Source organism: Montipora foliosa, chromosome 2, assembly GCF_036669935.1.
Source record: "Montipora foliosa isolate CH-2021 chromosome 2, ASM3666993v2, whole genome shotgun sequence".
In the NCBI taxonomy this organism is placed as follows: Eukaryota; Metazoa; Cnidaria; class Anthozoa; order Scleractinia; family Acroporidae; genus Montipora; species Montipora foliosa.
In genome coordinates, this window is record NC_090870.1 from 50,254,522 (window position 1) to 50,273,285 (window position 18,764).

The 18,764-nt window shown below is 38.8% G+C and overlaps 1 protein-coding gene across 8 annotated transcripts in view; it reads right to left on the reverse strand.

Annotated features, from left to right (window-relative positions):
- LOC137993465 (cadherin EGF LAG seven-pass G-type receptor 3-like) overlaps window positions 1–17,038 on the reverse strand; it is a 36,947-nt gene extending 19,909 nt beyond the window's left edge. The window contains exons 1-8 of one of the 8 annotated variants that reach the window (XM_068839328.1): window positions 16,684–17,035; window positions 14,809–14,946; window positions 13,469–13,513; window positions 6,042–6,148; window positions 4,730–5,011; window positions 2,956–3,099; window positions 1,261–2,338; window positions 548–606 (exon numbers count right to left, since the gene is read on the reverse strand). In XM_068839328.1, the coding sequence (XP_068695429.1) occupies window positions 548–606; window positions 1,261–2,338; window positions 2,956–3,099; window positions 4,730–5,011; window positions 6,042–6,135 (1,657 nt within the window). In that variant the 5' untranslated portion in view covers window positions 6,136–6,148; window positions 13,469–13,513; window positions 14,809–14,946; window positions 16,684–17,035. Of the gene's footprint in view, window positions 1–547; window positions 607–1,260; window positions 2,339–2,955; window positions 3,100–4,729; window positions 5,012–6,041; window positions 6,149–10,356; window positions 10,377–10,399; window positions 10,734–12,317; window positions 12,363–13,468; window positions 13,514–14,808; window positions 14,947–16,683 lie in introns of those variants that run through there. The other 7 variants (XM_068839330.1, XM_068839329.1, XM_068839323.1 and 4 more) reach the window with 7 other exon arrangements.
- Window positions 17,039–18,764: the final 1,726 nt, after the last annotated feature.

Sequence of the window (18,764 nt, forward strand, 5' to 3'; positions counted from 1 at the left end):
TGGTCCGAGCGGAGTAGAACTCTCGACCTCCCGCGTGACAGCCCAATGCACAACCAAATGAGCCACAGGTGAGCGGTAGTAGGGCTGAAAGTAGTCTTTCAGTCCTGCATTTGGGTTTCATATAGTTTTCTGCATTTCTCGTATAATGCTGGGGTAAATTAACCCTCGTCTTAGGAAGATGATTAAAAAGTGGCTCCCTTTTGAAATATTTTTAAAAGTGTTCACTCACTGCGTCTTTCGTCAAATCTAGGTAAATTAAGAAACTGAGGAGCGTCTCTGTATGAAAGGACAGGAGCAATGATTTTGAGAGCCCGTTTCTGTATACGTTCATCCTCTTTGGAAAGATAAGCTGGAAGGGCGTGGTGCCATACAACACAACAATATTCAAGAAAGAAAGGATCAAGGCGACGTAGACAGTGACCAGATCTTCAATCTCTACACCCCCTCGACTTATAAACACGAATTATGTAAAGACGTTTGGACGCCTTTTTGACTTTATGCAATATGCTGCTGTAACAGAGGGTACGGATACAACTCAACTACTAACCTGTCTCAAAGTGACCATTTTCGTCTTTTTTCTCCGTATCCTTTGCAATCAGTACCAGCCTAAAGAAAAGGGACAACAAAATAATTATTTCGATAACCGGCGAAAAAACCTCGTCTCTAGTTATTTGCTTTGTCGCCTTAAAGCCAAGGACCCTATGATGCTACATCGTTTTTTTTTTCTGGAACTGCTCGAGTTCACTAAGGGAACTTGAAAACAGCAGCGTTGCAGTTGTTCGAAACTGCTGGCTTACTAACAAGGGGGGTCTCCCATGTATAAAAAAGGAATGCTAGGAAATTTCAAAATTGGCCGTCTTTGAAAACGTTAAGACACGGTGAGTTATTTCTCGTTCTTCCAGATGTTGGTGGGCCGGGAGAGAACGGCATAGTTAACAATCTTTTCCAAGTTATTGCCCCACAGAATGATGGGAAACGTCCCATCTGTTCTTGTTCAGAATTGTAACCAGTAACTGAGACCAATCAGAGAGAGGCTCGAACTTCCTCTATAAAAGAAACCAATTCTAGAATTGCTGGGACTATGAAATTTTTGACTTATCCTCAATGTTTCCACCTTTAACCCTATAAAATCTTCTGACAGCTGTAAATGTGGAATATTTGTCCTGAAGACCATGACATTCAAATCTGGTGTTTTCCCTCCTTCAAGGGGGAGTAAGTTTACTCTGCGCTCATTTTAGAGCAGACTGAGTCAGGACTTACCTATATTCTTTAACTTTTTCATAATCCAATGCTCCTTTACTCTTTATATCACCTGTGTGTCTACCAATACTGAAATAAAGGTCACCCTCCGCGTTTCCAATCGAGTAAACAACTCTTTTAGATCTTTTATCCAGGCGTCGCTCAGCTTGGGAAATGTCTTCAAATCGTTTCGGTTTTTTCATGCCAATAACAGCGCGAACAGTGAGAATTGTAGCTCCAACGGGCGTGTTTTCCGCGACCGCCACATGATAAATCGGAAGGTCAAATTTGACTTTGTGTTTGTTTATTTCTTCTATTGTTATATAAACCACCGCTACATGTTCTGAGCGTTTTGGTGGCGTGCCTTTATCACTTACAACTACCGTCAAAGAGCAGTTTAAACCGCCTAACGTTAGCAACGATTGTCGTGTCCTTACAACACCTTCGTCGTCTATTGTAAAATAGGTTTTGTTTCCAGCGATGATGGTGAAGTTGAGCTCTCCGTTGGTACCGTAATCAAAATCTAGAGCTAACACTTTTGTCACCGAGTTGCCAACTTTCAGTGCTTCGGAGACTTTAACGTTGTATTTCAAATTTTGGAAGAACGGCCTGTTTTCGTTGACCGGAAGCACCCTCACAACGACATTAACAATGCTCTTGTGTGCGCCATTCCGTGCGGCGACTATCAGCGTGTACTGGCGCTGACGGTCCACTCGCACTTTCTGATTTAGTAAGATGGTGCCGCTTTGGGGCAGTATGCGGAACAACGATTGTAAGTGAAGCAGAGAAAAGCGAATGCGCGCGTTTTCGCCAATGTCTTGGTCAGTTGCCTTGACTCTCAATACTTCGGATCCGGCCGAGAGGTTACTGAATATTGTCACGGAATAGTTTGTGCGTGAAAAGATTGGTTCATTGTCGTTTTCGTCCAACACATTGACTGAAAAGACTTTGATACTCGTCTTGTTTTCTTCAGTGTTGGTAGCCTGAATTGTTAAATTGTAAAACGATACTTTTTCGCGATCCAGTGTTTTCGATGCCACAAGCGATGCACTTTTCCCGAGAGGATGTGGACGGATTTTGAACGCGTCCCCATTATTTCCTGTAACAAGCAAAAATTGAAGATGAATTAAACAATATCAAATTATCAATATAGCATGATAAACGGGGCAGGCAATAGTGACGAAACGCAAATGCTAAAAACAGCGCATCAATGATTGAGTCTGCACGCATTACATGCCTACAACTACATAATTATTTGCATTCCTTCTTTCTTTATTTTTGAGGTCCAGGATCCTTACAGTAGCACGTGACTGGTACCCATTCAAACAACTAGTGCGGGAAAGAGTGTATCGTCAATTTCACCTCTTCTTTCCAATGTCGCTTTCAAGGTCTTTTCCGTGTGGCACATTCAAAATTACGGACAAAGCCACGCTGAAAATGCCCTGAGAACGAGGTCTCGAATCACCGTCTCTGAGGTTCGGATTCCAACGTGATAATGCCCTCTACATCACAGCGCCTACCTTTCGTCAAAATAGATTATTTCATTTTTAGCACAGCTTCTTGGAAAAAGATAATAAGGTGGAGGAACGCGAACGCTATAGTCGTCCAAGGATTGTAGAGAAATTTCGACACCTTAACAGTCACGGTAAATAATTCACTACAACAGTTTATTATTTGATCTTGAAATAAATCAAGTGAATGACTAGTGTCATTTACCTTTAATAATGGTATATCTGATGGAAGCATTCTGATTCCAACGGCTCTTAGCGTGTCCGTGGATATTTGCGATAATCTGACCCCGCTGATTGTTCTCTTTTACTTGAAGCACCTTCGAGGTCTTGGCAAACACAGGAGCAGCATCTAGAAACAATCGTTTTGGTAAATGAAGAACAAGTTTGATTTGCCACTTACCTCTTAATTTAACTCACTCGCTTTTCCTTTTCCTTCACAACGTATGGTTATCAGGTTTCATTGCTGAGTAATTTCAAGATTTTTACGCTCAGGTTAAGTTTAGATAACTTGCGAAGTATTATATATTAAAAGGCCTATAGACACTTTGTAGCTTTGGAATCCGAGTATTTTCGAAATGGCGCAATTTCCAGCATTTTGAGGTCAGTTGTAGGGCTGCTGCAGCACCAAACAATTTTCTGAAGCTGGCTGGTTTGTTTTTTGACATGTGACTTCAATTCTTAGTTAGCTGTCACGGTGATGAAATTACCTTTGAACGATCATAAGCTCTCCAAAAAGAGGAAGATATCGTCCTTCTATCCGGTTCAACTGAAACTCCCAGTAGTTTTCTCCGATTTTCCATTCGAAGCAAAACCCAAGCTTTTGATTATTGAACTCTTTACTGTGGTTAAGTTTGCCATTTCGAAAATGGAGAAAACAGCGTAGGAAAGTGCATGTATGATTATGATATCAAATAACTTGTTTTATATTTTGAATCTGCATAAATTGTGAATGGTGGAAGAAATTTGGTCTATTGGAGTGGCTAAAATTAACATACGTTGAGGACGGTGACTACTAATTCAAAGGTATTTTTGCGCGGTTTTATGAATATGCGGGAAAGCAGATCTCAGCAAGTGTTATTAAAATCCAAAAAGAAAATTGGGGGTAACCTCGCAGTTTTCAAAGATAATTAATTAACAAGATTAGCACAAAGCTTTAAAATAAAAAGCAACGTGAATTTCCAAATTAAAGCTTAATTATCTCTGAAAAATGAATAGTTACCCCCAATTTTCTTTTTGGATACCAAGAGCACTCGCTAAGGTCTGCTTTCTCCGCATAAATTTAAACCGCGCAAAAATAGCCCTGCATTAGTAAGCACTACCGATAGGAAATCCGAGTATCTGGAGATGCGCAGAACGTATGCGCAATAACAATAGTAGGCATCATCCTTAACTTGTAGCGTCACTGAAGTGGTGGTCTTCACGTTAGTGGACTAAAACAAGAAACCTGTCATTAGCTCCTTTTGTTCGTTCACCAGCGATTATGCCTTACACCACTCATGTACAAGTCTCTCCAGAGACAGGTTGCAAACTGAATTACTTGAGTTTATATTTTAGGTGGTCCACGAACGATGGGTTTACCTCTGTATAAGGATGCACTCAATACATACAGTGTGTTAGGTGCGAAATTCTTGACCCCGTCTACAGTAAAATGTGTAGTCTAAGAGAAGAAACGCGAAACAACGAAGCCCCGATATAACAAATTTCAAATTTCGTAATTGAACCTCGATATCACGAATTTCTAAATAAGAATATCTCCGGATAACGAACGAATTTCTAGACCCCACCCACAGTAAAATGTATTGGAAAGGAGGTTGATGCAACTAAACCCCTATTTAACGAGTTATACTTCCCGATACCTTGACAATCCGATTTATTGTTTTCGTCCACCAATGCAACGGCGGTGACTCAACAAGTAAATAATTGATTTATAGGGGACCAATACCCAAGGGCTCTAAGCCTCCCCTGAGGTGAGAACTTACCGAACCACGTGTACGGAGTGATGGAAACTATGAATGCACTGGGTGTATCAGGTTTTTTTGTTCGACAGGAAGTCTTGGAGTGACAGCGTACCATGTAACAGTTCTTTTCCACCAGGAAAGCCACATCACCTGCCCGCCTGTTGCAGGCTTGTCGAACACAGCTCGCCACGCTGCTAGATGAGTCACTTAAAGACGTAAATACACCAGCACCGATATCCATTTCAAATGTCACGTTGCGCGACGTTTTATTCGCGATGCATATTACGGTGGATTGAGGATCGTCTAAAAAGCATAAACAATAAATAAATAAATAAATAAATAAATAAATAAATTAATTAATTAATAACGTCAAAGCGTCTGAGTTGTTTTAAACAAATTTGGTAAGACCGAAACTTTTGAAAGCAGTGAAATGCCTTGGCCAATCACACGCAAAAATCGCAGACAATCAATTGCAAGTACACGAAGGCCAAAGTAAACGCAAGTTTCACAATCGATTTATCGTTTTTAAGCCTCTGCGTTAAGTAGAAATAGAAACCCCTGACAACTGAGTAGTCACTTTTCCTATTTATTTAATATTTAGGCGCCAACATTCCGTTGACTCCAGCTAAGCATTTCAAACACGTTTGTACAAAGACTGAAGGGTGTGATAGTTCCGACGCAAGTCCATAATTAAAAAAGATGTTTGGTCACTTACATAAATGTTATTAGAGGTGTTCTTTCCAGCAAGGTCTATAGAGAATTCTCATTTAGTTAAGGAAAGGGACTTTATTGGAATAAAGTGTCTAGTCGTTCTAGCGCTGGAGCACTAATTGGGGACACTCTAAACTGAAATCAACAATTAACGTAAGTCAAGTCAAATGTTGGTTTTTAAGGAGCTGAGATGGGAAAACTGGAGTACCCCGAGAAAAAACCTCTCGGCGCAGAGTAGCGAAGCAACAAACTCAACCCATATATGAAGCCGGGGTCTGGGAATCGAAGTCGGGACACATTGGTGGGAGGCGAGTGCTCTCACCACTGCACCATTCCTGCACCTGCGTACTTGAAAAGCAAATGTAATCTTTTCCTGAAATACGCGGTACTGTAGGTTGGTAATAATTGGATTCCGATATAACTGCGTTACATTGTTAACGATTAGAGATCTACAATCGTGACAAATGATCGACCCTCATGCAGCCAATTCTCTCTTAACTATGAATCAAAGGAGGTTAAAAGGTGATCGATTCGTAGGAAGCTCTGGCGAGCTTTTGGCTTATTTGTAGCAATCATTTTTTAAACCTGGCTGAGCTTTGTTAAAACAGCTTACAACACTTACCGATAACCACACTTTCAGATACAATGACCCCGAAGTTTATAAGCAAAAATATCACAGAGGCGACTCGTCGAAGCTCCACTGCTCTTCTCTCCATGGCCAACTGTTTTCTGTATAAAGCCAAAATAGGATCTGTCAGCGTTAACTTGGAAATTGATTTTCCTTTCTGGAATAGTAAATGACACTTCTTGCCGCGAGTTTCAAGTTAAGTAAACTCTTTCTCCTAAAAGAGGAAATCAATTGCACGCAACCGGTAATTTCAGAGAAACGATACGTCTCTATCCAATTATCATTTTACGATTTGTCTTGAAAACAAACATAACCAAATTCTTCAATTTCTTATGTTTTTATGTTGGTGTTGATCACTCCTTTATTCGTTGTATTACTTTTTTGTCGTGAGAGAGAGAAAAATCAATTTTTCAACATACCCTTTCAATTCGATCATTCTTATTCTTCCATTCTATAAAATTAATTTTTCTTTTCCAAATATTATTTCACTTCTCATTATTGCGATTTCTTCATGATGTAACAGACGCAAACCGCTTTTTTAATTTCCTTGATTTCAAATTGACTACGTTCCTATAAAGTGACAGTAATCTATTAAAAATTCAAAACAATCCAAGACCTACGAATTATTTGTTTGCTTTAACTTCAAATACAGCCGACCCAGTTCATAAATATAACAACCAAATTTAACACTTTTAAAATAAACTTTTAGTATAGGTTATCACATGATTTTGAGTGCAATTTGGAGTAAATGGGCTAGAGTAATTGTTTTCAATTACACGAACACGTAGGGTGAGTGCAATTTGTAGTATTTGAAAAATTTTTCGAGTCAGCTTATTTATTCCAAATTGCATGAGCAAAATCATGCGATTACTTATTATTAGTATAAATACACAGGTGATTATATAATATCGCGCGCTCTCATTGGCTCGCTATCTCGGATTATCAGCCGAGAATCACCTCGACGGACAAAATGGCTGCCAGTAGTCATTTTGCCACTTTAAGTGAAGATGATTTTGCGTTGAAATGTTTTTTTTTCTCTTTTTTGAAATAATCACCTGTGTATTTATACTAAAACAATTATTCACCTCAGGCTCAGTGATTATCGGTGAATATTCACGTTGACTTCGTCTCGGTGAATATTCACCGATAATCACTTCGCCTTCGGCGAATAATTGTTAAATAATAGACATGAAAAATCATCGAGAAAGCCTGTCGTAATTGGACCAATTCATATTCTCAAGGTTGCACTGGAAACGAGCATGAAGGAGAGGCTGATCCGGGGAAATCTTTTCAGGTGCAAATTATTTCCCCCTCACGAGCCTTCATCGCATGTTCGTTCCAGTCCAACCGTGAGAGTACGAATAAAGTCTATTAAGCAAAACTGAGCAACATACACATATCACGTAATCATGCAACTTGAAAATTGCGCCATCCAGAGCTAGCATTTCATTGGCTATCTGTGGCTTTCATGCCTGGTTTGCTACTTTTGTCGATCAAAATGGTGGTAAGCGATGACGTAACAGACAAACCATCGACATACCAAGTAAACACAAGGAATCCGATAATAAGTGAATTGTTATGGAATTTCCAATTCCTCGGGGATGGAATTCCTGGTATTGTGGTCATCCTTTGTGTGGTATATCACTAAGGTGGACTAGCCTCGTATGGTTCAAATTAAATTAAATTAACTTTTGTTTAAGTGAAAACGCAAATATTTGGGAGAGTAGTGATTTCCCCATCACTGATGAAAATGGTTTCCCACAGAAAGAGCTTTTGTACTAACAATATTCTGGAAGAGGTCTTCGCCAGCCTTTTCCATCTGTCATAGTAACGCCTTTTCAAAGGCCAAGGCCTCTTGATTTGTTCCCCGGTTACTTCGATGGTCACCATGCTCGACCTCTTTAACAGCTAGTGATCTCTAGCAAAAGAAATCGAATTTATTGAAACTTGGCTGTTCCGAAAATGAGAGGAGTATCAATGGACTGCGTTGGTATTTGTGGATCGTTGAAGAAGTTTTGACAAAAGCGTTATGATAATGAATGGGTCCATGGTCAGTTAAACCGCTTGCGGTGAACGAATTTGTAGTAGCTAAGGTCGTTATTAGTAATATAATTGAGTAATATTTACAGAAGAACCAACGTTATACGGTATATATTATATGTCCTGTTATACGGTTGTGAAACATGGCGTATGACTAAAAGAGATTCGACCAAGCTAGACGTATTGCTTCATAAAAGTCTGAGAAGGGTTATGAAGATCTATTGGCCTATGAAAATATCAAATGAGGAGAATCGAAACCGGGCTACCATCAGCGCCATCAGTGAGGAAATCTTCCGGCGGCAATGCAAGTTCATCGGCCACGTTCTCAGAATGGATCCAAATAAATTTCCCAAAACAGCATTGACTTGAGCCCCAGAGGGAATAAGAAGTCGTGGCAGACCGAAAGAGACTTGGCGGAGAACCGTAGAAAAAGAAAGAACAGCATTGGTTTTGTCTCATGGAGCGAGGCAACAGTGGCTGCTCGTGACTGTGTGACATGGCGAAGGAGAGTGCCTTGCCTATACCCACTTAGGGTTATGGTCAAAATTGAATATTTACAAGGCTAAAAATTCTTAAAAAGTAAAACACCGAACGTTTTCGGCGTTAAGCCATCTTTCAGGGTAGTTTGACCGTCCGCGTGATTGTGTATTTATGTCTATCAGGTAATTCCCGAAAGGAAGAGTTTCGCTATGTAGCAATGAATTTGTTTGTTTAGAGCAGGTTTCCATTGTTGGATCATTAGGCCTTCAAACATTCTGCGTTTGTGAAAGGATTGTGCCGTGCAGAGTAAACGCCAGCCAAAAGAATGCGAAGGATTTTGGGTTACGACAAAACACTGACCCCCGGTCAACTGACCCCCTACTGACCCCCTACTGACCCTCCGTTCTGAACCCCTCAAAATTGACTGAAAATAATATATAAATTACTTTAGTGGGCAAGTTAATCGGCTCATCCTTCGAATTTCATGATGAAGGAAGGATGGTCGATCTGCTTCGTGCCATCGTTTCAATTCCTTTCAGCACATAAGTTATTTCTCTTTTGCGATGAACGAGTGCTAAACGAGGCAACAGAAGAATTACCACCTGTTTTTCAGTCCACTTCCAGGAAAAAAGAAATACAGTTGACAACTGTTTTACTCGGGAAAATGTATTGAGAGAAGTGGTCGCAACAGAAAGAAACCACAATTGATTTCGTTTGCTTGCCGACTTTACAAGCTGCTCCGTGTCAAACCTGGCCAGACTGAGAAACTGGATGCAATAATAAGTACAATTATCATCCATTTCGTAGCTTATTGTAGTATTCAATGAAAAACACCAAACAGGGTGTTTTAGCGCCTATGAGCTGCGGTTTTTTGGGTTTCCCTTCGAGACGGAAGCTTTGAGGAATAATCTTGGCTGGAGTCCCACTTAGTGGGAACAGGTAGCAGACTAACCTCAGCTTTATGAACAGGTTGATTTGGCATATAGTTTCCCACTACTTTTCAATATATGATCATGATGAGCTGCTTCGATAGGCTGCTTACTGCTTAAATCAATGATGGATCCAGCTATTTCAAATCCTTTCACCGACCTTACATTGACACTGACATTCGAAAAGGCACGCGTGAGAATTGTTCTTGACGTTCGCTCAGTTTTAACAGCTATCTTCTTTTCTTCGTTGTTGACGAAGCCTAGAAGTTCTTCTCACATATTCAGAATAGAAACTACAGAATTTTTTTCTTTGCATCTTCAAAACCTTTATGATATATATCGATGCAGCACAGTTCAATGTTGAAGGCTGCAGATTCTCATTTCAGTGCATAAGAAAACTAATTATAACTTGTAGCAAGGAACGAGCCCTAGACTGCAATCAGTTCAAGGAATTTTCCAGTTTCAGTTTCATAATTTTATACTTGATAATTCAATTGAATTACTTTCGCTGAAAATGCCTATGTTTTAAAAATTGATAGAACAAGGTCATAGTAAATATTTCCTGATAATATGATGAACATTAAACCTTGTAGAAGAAGTTAGAACTAGAAGCGTTTAGTTCTACCCTTATAACGTCTCCTGGCTTGCTATTTGTCACCTAATCAACTAATGAACATTTCCTTCCTTTAGCTATACATACACTATTAGCACCTTCGCTAAGGCAGCCTTGCCAGCCAAAGCACCTCAGTGAAAATTAACTTTCAAAAAAATTCCAAAAGCTTAGGAAGAAAATGTGTCGAATTCTTTCATAACCCAAGTCTTCATATTTGATGCAAGTTCTTTTAAAATTCCTCACTTACGGTTGATATATTACAGACTGTGGACAATGTGGAAGTTATTCACCTCACAAAACTTGATGGATCCAGAGATTATCCGAACCGCTTACTGGAAGTGGTTTCCGCATTGTTGATTCAATTTACCCTTGCACGTTTCCTAGTTCTTTGATACAGACTTGCCAGACTGAAGGAGACTTATGTCCCACCTTGCAAACTATCGACGATATTGTGCCTCGCAGCACGAAGCGATTTCAAATGACAGCAGTCACTTTAAAACTTGGACTGGTTCCAATTTACGTCGGCATAATCGATCTATAAATCATTGCGGTTTTGCTTTTCGAAATCCGCGGCGCTAAATGAAGAAAAAATTGTGATTGTAGAAACTTGGAAAAACGAGTTCACCGTGTAGCTTGCACAATTAAATGTGTGCTTTAAAAGTACTCATTCCTGCCCTTAGGCTAAGCGCTTTTCTTAACTTACGCAGACTTGGTTGCTTAATGGCGACGTATAATTCTGCCTGTGGCTCCGTGGCTCTGGTAATTTAAGTAAACAATGGATAATTTTCCTCTGAGCCTACTCCACAGTTCAAAACAGTGCACAGTATAGATATTGAGGTAAACCCCAAACTTTATCTGCAGACATTATGAAGATGATATAAAATAGCTTAAGATTCTCCTCTTTCATGTGACAGGGGCAAAGTTAAGCAACTATTCAAAACTGTTTGGGAAACTGTGCTCAAATCTCAGGCTGAAACTAACGCATGCACAATGAAAAGAAACGGCAGGTGTCCATCGCCAAGCTTGTGGATGAATACCTAATTATTAATGGCAATTTGATGACTGTTGAGTGGTTTGAACAATACGAACTCCTCAAACTATGGTGAAATGTGAGAGATGGTTTTTAAAAACGTTAATACTTTATAAGTTGGGTAAGATACTTAGGTCAAATATTCAAATGAAATACTTAAGAGTAAGTTAAAATTCAGTAACAACTTGAGAGTCCGTTGTAAAAAAACATCCTTGGCTTCAGTGTAATTGTCGTTTGATGGTAATAACATATTGCAATCGAATCGATATTATTTATAGCATCTTTGTTTTTCCACTTTGGGATACATCCAATGAATCAGTCCTTTCGCGAGTATTCTTAAGGTCTATTAAAAATAACTCAAAGTGACCGCTAAACCGGTAACAAACTACTGCCGCGAAATCCAGGTTAGGAAAGTTAATGAAACTATTTTATCTCGAAAAATCTACAGCACTGCCGGCCCACCAGGTGATGTTTTGAATTATGACCCAGGGGCACACAAGGACAAAATTGAAGTTTTGGCTTCAACTAAGTATTCCGGACGACAAGTAACATTGTGGATTAGACTTTATACCAAACAATCCGAATTCGCGAGAACTCAGGTTTTGTACCGGATTAATTTGAACGAACGCTAAAACCATTCCTGCAATTCCCTCTGTATGTTAACAAGGGAGAGTTTTTAAGTCATCAATTTTCATCAATTTTTTTGCTTGACGTTACCTTGAAAATTCACTAAAAGAGAAAGCTTTTTAGAACAAGCGGATTCACAACAGGTTCAGTCGGGCCCGAAAAGTTGTCGGGACTGTCGGGAAACGGGTCCGTGGTTCGTTAGGTTTCCGGAAACTCTTGTTTACCTTAAAATCCTTAAAGAAAATGTTTCAGCATTTGTAAAGAATTACAAACGACTTTGTAAGGCATTCTTCTGCAAATAAGAATCTTGTGTAAAATGTCACCAGCCTCGTCTTGACTGAATGATTCGGCTAGGAAACTTATGTATCAGAAAACCAAACTGTACATTTCGCGCAATAGTACAACCTATAAGTTTCTTTATCTGATAATTTGAATATTTTCTTAAGTAAATGCTAAAGCAAGAAATTCCTACCGAAGCAACGTTTAACCACATAAAATAATATTCGACTATCAAAAGTTTGGTAAACAATATTAAAAAAAAAGATATTTACTTGTTAATAACGCATGTTCCGTCCGCGTCAAATTCGACGGCTCTCGGTCCAATTTATTTCTTCTTACTTCTTTGAGTTAAGAGATAATACAACCTCGGAGACCTTGGGGCATTGCCTTGGGGGAAAAATTGACGACTTCGGAAAGTTCTCGTCGCTTTTTCGCCCTCTCGAGTGACTACTGTCCCTGGATTTCCAAGGATGAAGATATCACGACCTCTTAGAGCACAGTAAACCTAAGCCGTCTAAAAGATTGAATCGAATTTGGCCGAGTTTTCGTTGGTTTCATACTACAATAGCATATCTTTAATTGGAAGATAAACATACAAAAATAAACAACCATAAAATAAACAAAGATATTTTCTGACAAAAACGCTTTCAAACTGTGTCATACGTCGTTTTTACATTTTCTTTTATTCCTTATGGTATACACTTTGTGGTATTTCAAACTTGAAAGTGCGGGCTACTTTCAATTGAAACACCTCAACTATCCACCAAGAGCGACAAATAACTTCATAATCAGGTTGCTTAAATTTGTGTAATTTTCTGCCGAAATCAACTAAAGTATTCTCAAATTCCTGATAAGAAATTCATTTGCTCTTTGGTCAGGACAATGAGTCTTGATTATTCAATTTTTATCTCCTACATGACAGCCCGAAATAATTTCAAGAAGGTAACAAAACACTCGTTTACGAAACATGCGCATTACTCATAGTTCAACTTTTAATATGAAGTGAGTTGCTGTTATAAAGTTATCTCGCTGTTATAAAGTTTTCTCTGCATATCCTCATGGACGAAAAGACTTATCATCATTATAATTAAAGTCTTTAAATGATTTGGTTATTAATTAAAGATGATTTATCAAGCGAACGTGCCTTATTGCATGAGAATGCACGACTTGATAAATTCGACTTCTGATTAAACCCGTGATTTTGCAAAATTTCTTATTTTTTGTTATTTGAGGCTGGAAACGTTCTTAACATGTTCTTAAAGTTGTGTGGTATACTAACTTCGACTATAAAGATCATAGTTCTTCAGTGTATCACGCAATAAGAAAACCACATTGTTTATGTTAAAAACGTTAAAGTATTTGAGTTAATTGTCTTGTTATAATACAGTTTTACAAATAAGCAAAATAGCCGTTCTAAACTGACCTTAAGTCCGTGTATGTTCCTAAAATTTGATGTCGGAGTCTCAGCCTGAAAGTTCATATAAAAAAGAATGGATTCTCTTCGTATAAAAATCACGAATAGTTTTATTATAGTTTCTAATGTTACTTTCTCGAAGTTGATAAACGTTAACCCCGATAAATAATAATAATAATAATAATAATAATAATAATAATAATACATAACTTATATAGCGCAGCGCTTCTCAAAGATCCAGCGGCGCTTTACAATAATGGTAATGTAAATATAAAATCAATTGGATAACAGAATAAAAATTAGTAAAAATCAAAGAAAAAAAAAAACTACAACTGCCTAAATAGATGAGTTTTCAGTTTAGACTTAAACGTTTGTAGGTGTTCCACTTGCCTAATATCGTCTGGCAGGGCGTTCCATAGTGTAGGAGCTCTGTGAGAGAACGCTGACCCTGTCTTTATTTCTGTCTTTTTTCATGTATCAACAAAATGATGTATTTTTTCCTACCGAAATTCTGGGATAGTCGGCCTTGGAAAATATCTAAGGGCTCCTGAAAGAAATCGAAGCTATAACCTCACGATCATTTCAAGTTCGGATGCTTAATTTACTAACGAACTATACTCGACTTCGTGGGAGCTGGTCATTAGACCCCCGTGGCTCCGTTGTGGAGTAATAAAAATGACTGAAAAACAGAAAACTCCCTGCTTTCGTCAAAATTTGTAAGATCATACAAACAGGCGGAATTTCGATTTACGACTGAATTACTTTCTACAAATAAATAATCATAATAGTATCTATAAACTAGGATCTAAACCTGCGTTCTATGTCTAATTTATTTCAAGGCAATGTTTTTCAGTTAAGAACGTCAATTAAGGAAATTAATATACCGCTTTTGCATCGACTTGAAACCTAGTAATTGGTATTAAAGCAAACTTAATAGTCAGTTTCCGAATAACTTAGTTGCTATGTGATATAATCAGAACAAGTCTTGTCACGGTTTAAGAATCATGAGAGCGAATCTACAAGAAATACACCAGCATCGATCAGGCGTTTTGTTCATTACGTGTTGTGCAAGTTTACCAACATAACAGTTTCGAAACTAAACAAGAATTGATGCATCAGAAAAATAAGAGTATTTCAATAATTTTTAACTTAAACTTAAAACTATTTCTCATGATACGCAGACATAGTCTTATGCTTCTCGATCTGGTTGGAAAAATTCTGAATGTAGCTTAAAAAGTTTTTCTATACGCAATTTTATGCATATAGAATTGAGGAATACTTCGACGTGCACAACAGCTTTCGAACGTCTCTTCTTACTTAGGAAGGAAAGCTCCCTCGACAAGACTTACTAGTTTTTCCAGTGTGGGTTTTTTCCTGACAGCTTCCTGACTTTCAGTTGTAAATTCAGCAGCTTCGTGATCCAAAACACTGAATCTGAGGCGGAGTATTTTGATTTATGTTTCCGGCCAGAATCGCAACTCAAATACCTCGAAGCAACAGAAGTTCGGAATCATACTCATTTCTTCTCATTTGGAAATTTTGTAAACTAACATATTGAAAAATTGCAATTTTTTTGCTTAATCCGCAACGCGCAAAACGATTGCTTGCGTTGCCAGCTACCGATTCGCTGATCTATTATTTAACAGTTAAATTGTAATTAATGACCCTGTATGAATAAAATTTAAGATATGTTTCAGAGTCACAAAACAGTTACATTTAATGCTACTTAGTCAAAAATTAGTTACATGGGGTACCTTTTACGAGTCACCGCCTTCTGGTATAATATCAAAGCAACGAAGAAAGAGAAGGCATAAAATAATCGGCAAGAACGTTTTATATTTTGGTATTCCGTCCTCTCCCAGCTCTGAAATAATGGGGACGTCAAAACACGACGACGAATCACTGCCTTCTCGAGAAACAAGACCAGTCGTTGTTTGCGTTTTCGAAGAAACCTTAAGATTGTATCAAATCTCTTACACAGGTGTCGAACCCACTGCAGAAGTAAATAGTTAATTTTGACTGTTGTGCGTGTCAGTGGCCCTTAGCCAATCTTGATCTTCTTGGTTAGATTTCTAACTTCTATAAATCTACTCCGCTGCAGAAAAATTCAAAAATCATATTTTCCGTTAACACTTACTTTTGCAATCGCGAAAAAGGCCTTCAAACACTAACAGATTAACCTTCTAGCTTCCTCTATTAGCAATAACGACAATTAAAATCCAAAGCGTAAGTACTTTTGTTATAACACTGGTTTCCAACGCATAAGTGCCTTTCAAGTGTAAGCACTACATGAATTTCAGTCAGTTAAGGGTGGTACTGTTTTGTTTTGTCTCAAGTGAGGTCATACGCATATAATTAGAAACATTGAACTACTTCGTTCACCCTGCGGTCGACTATAAAATCCATCAGTAAGATTTTTGATTTCCTAGAATTTATTAACACGAAAACGTCACCGTGTACGTCATTGTTGCCAATATATACGTTTATCAATTTTTCACTTCATTTTCGCGTTTCGTGTTGTACTTTCGTATTCTCTACGGTTCACTAATAATAAGCGCGAAACAAATAGTTTACTTTAGCAAAAAAGGCGTCAAGAGTGGGTAGGTGCCAAATCCTTAGGTCTTAAGCATGTTTGATTGCACTCAGTGTTCTCGTTTTCGTTCCACGTCGCCGAAGGTTTTAATGGTGTTACGAAAGATCGATCGACGGACGATTTTAACACTCTTACTCTAGCATTAAACAGACAAGTGAATGCATTGATACAGGCAGTTAGCCCTTTAAGAAATTAAAGTATCGCTGAGATACAGCTCAGACATTTCAGATGCAAATAAATAATTTGTTAGAGGTAATGTGTCTCCCAGGTGTTTGTTAGAGGTAATGTGTCCCCCAGGTGTGATATAGAATAAGTCCCGTAATCATTCGTTGTACTAGTTAGCGGTAGTTAGCGAAGTCCCGATAGGGGGACTTCGAATGAGCGTGATTTAATTTCAGTTACCGAGATTGGAGAAACGAATTGTCATAAGTTTTGCGCTCCCAACTTCTGACCTCAGTAGTATTTTCGTACTGTTTACACAATAGCCCTCTTAAGTGCAAAGGACTCGGCTTTTGTTTATAATAAACAGGTATAAACAATGTGGGCCAGAGTTTACACATTTCAATTTAACTCGATTTCGTTACACAAGAGTATCGAAAGGAGAGTTTCAGCAAAGCTGTAATCCACTTACCTCGCAGGTTTTAAACTAGCCTTGCAAAATCTGAAGAGCGATCTGTGAAATCGCAAAAATTCACTTCCCCTCTTGTCGTTTTTTCAATCATTCCCTGTAAAAGTCTGGTTTCCACTCCGCTCTGGTGGCAAACTACTTAATGCTGAACCTTCGCTCTGTCAAAGTAAACACCAAAGCTTAGATGTGAAAACTGTTGAAAACTGTGTATTTAAGTCCAGGAGCGAAATCTTTTGTGGACGCACAGTTGTCTCGAGTGATAATGGCTAAAACGCTAACAAAAAAGATTGACTTTGTGACAATCTTTTTGGCCTTGCGGTCAGTGTGCAGATAAGCCTTTCTCAATTTAAAAGCGAGACCGCAATCGATAAAATCGATCGATGCAACCACCTATGGCATAATTGGGTTGCCGGCGCACAAACAAAGCCAAACTTGAGATACAGAACAGCGATGTTTCGAATACTGGCGAATGCTCTTCCGTGTCTATTGTGGCCTTTGTACGAAATTGAACAGATAAAAATCTGACGTTTGAAGGCTTTCATATCACAAACGACCCAAAAAGGTTTAGGCTATGGGCACATTTCATGCTGTGGTTTTGTTAGATTTCTTGGTTGGAATCTTGCATTGTGAGCGAATAACGTTTAGCAAACTCGTAAGGTAATCAAAATATTGACATTAATCGAATAAGTAATGTCTCTGCCGCTGGATGAAAGCTTGAACGCCGTAACATCATGCTCGGATCTGTTAGGACTCGATAGGACAGATGTTGATACGAGGATCACTGAACCGCGACGGAACAAAGCTGTATTAATTTATACGCAACCCATGATAAAAGCCACTAATAGCTTTTCTCTGTCTATAACTTAACGCGAATAACGAAGCAGAACGGTCCAGCCCGCATCCTAGTTTCTGTGGTACTGAAAAACATATCTATACTAGTTGCTGATTCGAGCACTGGTTTCTAGATCTCACTGGCATAGTGACTGGAGCTTTTAATTAAATTATCGGGGCCGTGCGTCAGTTTGCAATTCATTTTTACAAGAAACACATGCGGCATTTCCCATGGTTATACGTTTACCGTACAAGGAACTGATAAGCTCACGATCGAGGGAAAATAATTAACACAAGACTATTGAAGTTGACAGATACGTAACTAAGCTGCCGAAATATGACATCGGAAGTCCCTAGTTACGGACTTTGTGAAAATGCTGTATGTAATATTTATGCCTACGTGCAATTCAAAAGCTGTTGTTTTGAGCCGTTAGCCTTTCACCGAGAACATGAATCACTCCCTCAGTTAGAAACTTAGTGAATTAGGCATTCCATTTGAAAAATGCCTGATAAGAATGACTCGATATATAATTTGTCTCTGCACTTTGCGATAACAACCATTTGAATTTCCTGAATTGAAAAGAAGGTATGGAGTATAAAACACCGCTGTCAAGAAGGGATTGGGGGGAAGAGGGAGGGGGGTGGGGCGGGAGATGAAAGTGCCGGAAATGAGTTCAACAGTTCTCGCAAACCATAGCTAACCGAAAATTCTGGGTCATTTGAACACTTGAAAAAAAACGAAAGCTAATGAACTGATAATGTAGACAAGTGCAAACAAATGCATTGTACGGAGAGTACAGAAAGTTTAACATTTTCTTTTCTCTTTCACTGAAAGGAAAAGAAAAGAACCGAATTTAAGTGTCCAGTCTTCTAGCGCTGGAGCACTAATTGGGGGCACTGTAAACTCTGAAATCAACAAATTAACGCCGCAAATCAAATGTTGGCTTTTGAGGAGAGGAGAGACCGGCAGTACCCGGAGAAAAACCTCTCGGTGCAGAGTAGAGAACCAGCAAACTCAACCCACAAATGACGCCGAGTCTAGGAATCGAACTCTCGCCATATTGCAATTGGTGGGAGGCGAGTGGTCTCACCACTGCGCCATCCCTGTACCCCCCAAAATAGAACCATACAAAAAGTTCAACAAAGGTGATAGCTTTTATACCGGTATAACCAGTTCCTAATTCCATACATATCAGCAATGAAGGTTACTTAGAAAAAGGCCGGCATCTTGTCTGTGCAGTTGCACGTGTACA